Source organism: Charadrius vociferus, unplaced genomic scaffold, assembly GCF_000708025.1.
Source record: "Charadrius vociferus isolate BGI_N301 unplaced genomic scaffold, ASM70802v2 scaffold484, whole genome shotgun sequence".
Lineage (NCBI taxonomy): Eukaryota > Metazoa > Chordata > Aves > Charadriiformes > Charadriidae > Charadrius > Charadrius vociferus.
In genome coordinates this window covers 1,676,075-1,681,616 of record NW_009648074.1, presented here as the reverse complement: position 1 = coordinate 1,681,616, position 5,542 = coordinate 1,676,075, and the positions used below count along the sequence as shown (strand labels likewise).

The 5,542-nt window shown below is 39.2% G+C and overlaps 1 protein-coding gene across 3 annotated transcripts in view; it reads left to right on the top strand.

Moving 5' to 3' along the window:
* The first annotated feature begins 82 nt into the window (after nt 1-82).
* The window catches only part of STRADA (STE20-related kinase adaptor alpha), an 11,441-nt gene continuing 5,981 nt past the window's right edge, over nt 83-5,542 (top strand). The window contains exons 1-4 of one of the 3 annotated variants that reach the window (XM_009883837.1): nt 83-118; nt 1,428-1,485; nt 2,366-2,394; nt 4,074-4,082. In XM_009883837.1, the coding sequence (XP_009882139.1) occupies nt 83-118; nt 1,428-1,485; nt 2,366-2,394; nt 4,074-4,082 (132 nt within the window). Of the gene's footprint in view, nt 119-1,427; nt 1,486-2,365; nt 2,399-4,073; nt 4,083-5,542 lie in introns of all 3 variants that reach the window. The other 2 variants (XM_009883836.1, XM_009883838.1) reach the window with 2 other exon arrangements.

Sequence of the window (5,542 nt, the reverse complement as noted above, 5' to 3'; positions counted from 1 at the left end):
GCGGGAGGGGGTGACCCGGTGTTGTGCCTGCAGGTCGGCCGTCCTTTCACGGGCTGCGTGTGGTAACGCAAAGGCGGATTCCATGTCTTTTCTTGTAAGTAAACCCGAACGGATTAGGGTGAGTGTTGAACACCTTCCAGCTTCCCTCAGCCGCCGGCGCGTCGGGGGAGCCTGCCTTGCGCTTGTGCAGAGGAGCTGCGGCGGGGCCGGCCTCCTGCAAAGCACCCCCCCGCCACCTCCCAGCTACCTGCTAATTACGGGGCAGGGTGCCCATGCCGTAGTACCACTCTGGGAATTAAAGTACTTCTATTAGCTAGGTGCTAGTTAAAAAAAAAATACAGACACAAAACCCTGCGCTGAAGTGTTTATTGCTTGCACGCCACTATCTCCTCGGTGTGCGGTGCAAGGGGTTTGTCATGAGTGTCGCAATTAAGAAAAAGTGCGGTAATGCTGATTATTTCCTACCTTTCTTTAAGAAGTTCGTGCCTCACCTGTGTCGCACCGCTGACAGTTTCTGGGGTTTTTTTTTGTTTTTCCTAAACTTACCTTGCAAAGCTAAACACAACAGCTTTGTTTAATTCTGCGTTTTTAAGTGAGGAAGTTTCATATGAGAAAACCGCTTTTAATGCCCGAAAATGGTATTGTATATATGAGCTTTGAGTCATCATCACCTAAAGACTCATTGGTGCTTTCTAGGACCGGCTTCCCTTGCACTAAACAACATAAGCTATTTTTTCAGTTATTTTACCAAGTAGACAAATTCTAGTGTGGGAGTGTTAGTGATTGTTTGTTTAATGGTAACTTTATGATCAACACTCTGCAAGCCAAAAATTGCATATTCTATGGTGTGTTACATGTGCGTTTATATATATTTTTCTTTGAATCACAGAGTTGAATATAGTGGTAGAAACATTTCTCTGCACAACGTAATGCTTGCTCTGAATTTTAAGCATGATTTCTGGAAGAACTTTAATAATAGATATGTAGCCAAAATATTTAAATTCTGTAAGATGTCACCTAATTGTAAATAGTTGAAGCTTTTTTTACACCTATTGCAGCCAAGCAAACACCTTTTATTTGTCTATGGAAGGGAGTTGTAGCATGCTGCTTCTTTTTGCTATATGTGCATGTATAAAGGTTCTTGTTGGAATGATCTAAAATTATGTTAACTTTATTGCAAGTGCATGCTGGTCAGGAAAAGCAATAGCAGCTGTGTGGTTGCTGGGTGCCTGCTGTCCTAGTAGCACAAGAAGAAAATATCCTTGTCCAAAGGAAGGATGTAACTCTGATGTTACAGCTAATCAGTTTCAGACCACAGTAGAGTCCTTGAAGTGTTACGATTCTGTTATGTTTTTTATGGGGGAGGGGGAAAAGAAACTTGTCTTTAGATGGAATAACTAATTATCTGGGGAATTTTTTTCTTTCAGCGGTGGGTGTCTGAAAAGTTCATTGTCGAAGGCTTAAGAGAGTTCGAACTCTTTGGAGGTAAGTTTTGCTCTTGTTATGTGACATTGTTAGAAATGTTTTATTTTAGCCCAAAGGTCTGTTAATTTGGTTGTAAATATGTATCTTACCAGTAAAAGAGATGAAGAAATCTGGTTGTAGCACCAGATCCGGTTATTCAAGCAGGCTGACCACATAAAATTAATATGGAAGTGTCCAAGATCTAGCAAGTTATTTGGAAATGAATTTCATGTTGATAGCAGTACTGTTTTCACACTCTGCATTCTGTATTTCTTAGCATGACCACTTTTTTCCTATGTAATTTCATAGGAATCTTTTTTCCAGATTTGGGGTTTGGGAAGGTTAATTAGAATTTTCCAAGTAAAAATGGATTTTGAAACTCTGATGATAGCTCCCCAATGTACCTGCAGGAGAGCTGCTTGGTTTCTGTTCTGCCTTGTGCGTAACGAGCAAAATCGCCCACTAGGATGCAGAATTCCCCATCAGTGACATGGAAAGCAACCAAAGCATAGGAAAGATGTCTAGATCTTGAGCTTCTAGGTGGAGTGGAAGAATTTTCACTAATTTAAATAAATTTTAGATAGTTTCTTCTGTACGTAAGTGAAGAAGATATGTAATTTTTGAATGTGTTTAGAGGTATAATAAAAGAAATTGTCACCTTACATTTATGTTGAATGTATGAACTATTTGAATCTCTTTAATTCCCATACTTGTAGCACAATTTGATTATTTCTAGTGCTGCAACCTTATGTGTAAATTAAATGTCTTTGTCTAAAAAAAAATTAGTATATATTTGGTATCAAAAAGTATCATGCAGGATTATTTACTCAGTTTTCCAACTATATTTTTAATGGGTATCTGTTGAACACAACATGGTGAACAATTAATTTCTTTACTCCAGAGCAGCCTCCGGGTGACTCTCGGAGAAAAGTAAGTGACTTTTGCAGGCTGTGGTGCTGTGGTTCATTGCATGGAGATTATTCCTTGTGGAAGTTTGACTTTTCTTTTTATCTTAGTTATATATTTCATCTCTATATTTAGTTCTACGGGTGTGGAAACAGGTTTCACCCTGGAGTGGAGATTTTGGTGTGTGGTTTTCAAACTATATGTGACAAGTCAAAACTTTAAAACTTAATTTCTTGGATTTGTATTTGTGTTGTCGTCCCCTCTCCCCAAAGCCTCCCAAGGGTCTCTTTTTTGAGATGATTTAGATCTGATTCTTCAGAGATGCTAATCTCTTATAACTCTCTTTTATTCTAAAAGGAAGAGGTTAGTTTATGGGACTTCTGAAAACTAGGCCCAAAAGATTTTATGTTGGCCATTCAAACTCATGGATTCTCATTTCCCTTCTCTTCCATGTCAAGCAGCTACAACAGAGGCTCCAACATCAAAACCAAACATTGTGGAATTTTCAGTTTGAAGTAACTTTACCTCCTGTTGTCTGGTCATCCTCAGAGCCAATTCCGTGACTGCTTAAAGAGCTTTGCCTCCTAAAAACTAAAATCACTAGCAAACACGGAATGTCTGTTCAAAAACGTACAGCCAAAATGTGGCCGTTGAAAACTACACCTTGATGCTTTTTGTTTTGCAGGCCCTGATTGCACACTGCCTGGTTCATAATGAACAACGCTCAACACAACTTACGACAGAATATATTTGTCTAAATGAGTTCCCACCTGCCCACACCATATTGAAACATTCCTGTGTGCAGGTGTTGCTCTAGTTGAAGCTAATTACAAACATGAATTAAGTGTGATTTGATTATAACTGTGACACTTCAAGCTGCTTATAATTGATTTTTGTGCCAGTGTCTGTAATTTGCTGGCACAAACAAAGCTGAAAATATGAGATGTATATGGAATATTTTGTATAAAGTCAAGTAAATTCACACCTTTTTTTAAATTGCTGAGCATTACACATATGCTGGACTAGAAGCAAATTGAGATTAGCATCTGTTTTGGTTTTGTTACAGTATTCACTTGGGTTTTCGATGCTTTCGCAGTGGTATTGCTGACTCTCATTTTGATTTTTACATCTGAATAAAAGCTTACTTTTTCCAGCAGGTCTATAGAAGAAGGTTAATAATTCGGAGAGAGGGATGGGAGGAAAAATTTTGTTGCTTATGCTGAAAGCGAGTGAGGGAATGAGGAGGTGGAGAGAAAGGCAGCAGAACAAAAATGACATTCTCTTTTCCTAACTCAGATGAATGTAATTTGGCAAATGCAGATCCTTGCTAGCATCACATAACTGATTTTCTTATGGCATTTATAACAGTAGTCGCCTTTCAAAGATTAATTTCCTTAAATCTATCTCAAATTAAAATCAGATCAACAAGCTGGAAAGCTAGCTCTTAATGAATGTCATGCCATAAAGCTAGTCATATGGGACTTCATTTTGCAGCTGCTTTTGCTTTTAACCATACACCAAAAGTTGTCCTGTGTGAAACCACTGAGGAGCTTTTTCACAGTGTTTCATAAATGACGTTTCAGTTTAACTTTTTCTTTTTTTAAAAAAAACTCTTCTATGATGTTGATAAATTTCTGGTAGAGCTCCTTTTGCATTAACTCTCAGTTATTGGTCACTGCTAACATGAAGAGAGGTGAGTGAAGACCTCTGATGTACTGGAAGACTTAAAAAAGGGATTTATAGTATTTTTCCATTACTGTTGAAACAGCCTACACCATTAATAAGATTAAATTTATTTAATTTTTTTTTTTGCATCTGTTTTGTTGGCTTATGCTATATCTGCAGTGGACTTTATTAAAGCAAACCACTTACATATTGCTCAGTGTTTCACCAGCTGTCATTGCTCCATAACGCTGCTTATCAGAGCCTCCCGCTTTCATTTCCTTGGTGGTGCCTTTCTGCTTCAGAGGTTTCCATCTGCCTGTGTGTCTCTCCTGGCAATCTTGCTGTTGATAGGACTGTGTGAAATTGCTGGAAGAAGTAATGAATGGTACAACTGAGATCAGAATTGACAGGCATCTTTAACAGAAGTTTGAAATCGTGAACGGAAAATTGCTGCCTGTTCTCAGCTGAGGAACAGCACCGTGTAGTGTTGTGACTAGAATAAGGGATTTGGGACTGCTGAGATCTCAGGGGTTAGCTACCCTGAAACAGGACTGAGTTGCTGTGCTGGAGTTGTTTGAGCTGAAATTGTATCATAGCACTGTTCACAAATCTTAAGTTTTGCCTTTTCCCTTAACTGAAAAATATACCTATTTAAAGGTAGGCAGAGAGAGGTAAAATGCGTGCTGTTCAAAGTCAGTGGAAAAGGTGGAACTTGGGAAGCCTGACTGTTAGTTTACTCCCGAAGTATACTTACAGACACAAAGGTAATTTATGGCAAATTCATGTCTGTGCTCATTGTGCTACATTTACCCCGGACTGAGTGTAGAATAGCAAGTTCCTTGTTTTTCAACTGTCGCTGTGTTGTTTCCATCTTTCAGTGATGGAAAAAAAGAATATTTGCTGTCAGTCTAGGAAAATGCACAAGCCTTTTCTGCTTCATGTACCACGAGAAAAGGTCTGATAAAGGGCATTTGCAGTTCATGAAGGATGAGGTGGAAAAAATGAGCTGGAGTTCCAAATGTCAGGAGGAGTTAATGTGCTGGAAATTTGAGATCACTAAATCTGGTCTTAGACACCAAATAAATTTGGATCCCCATTAGGATGCTCTCCTTGTGCCTTTGGAAGTTTGAGGGAGTTTGCAGGTATAATGGAACTTGCAAGAACGTTGAAGTTTGTGTTCTGCAAAATCCTGCTTGGAAGGATTTACGTGTATGTAAATAAAGCAGATAGCTTTATGTCAGATGTAGTGAAGAAAAGCTGACAGGCTTGGGAGTGCTCTTTCCCCATGTGCTGTGGGGTCTTTTTCTCCCCCCCCTCCTCCCCGTAAGCACTAATGCTTTGCAGTTAAGTTTTTGCTTTCATCTGGAGCTTCTCTTTTCATGTGTGTCTGATCTTCACATCTTGAGCTAAGTTGTTTCATCACTTCTACCATTCAGCTAAGCAGCTTCAGCTGCGCTGGTCTTATCACAGACGAGCAGCTGAAAACCAGAAGCCACAGAACCAGGCA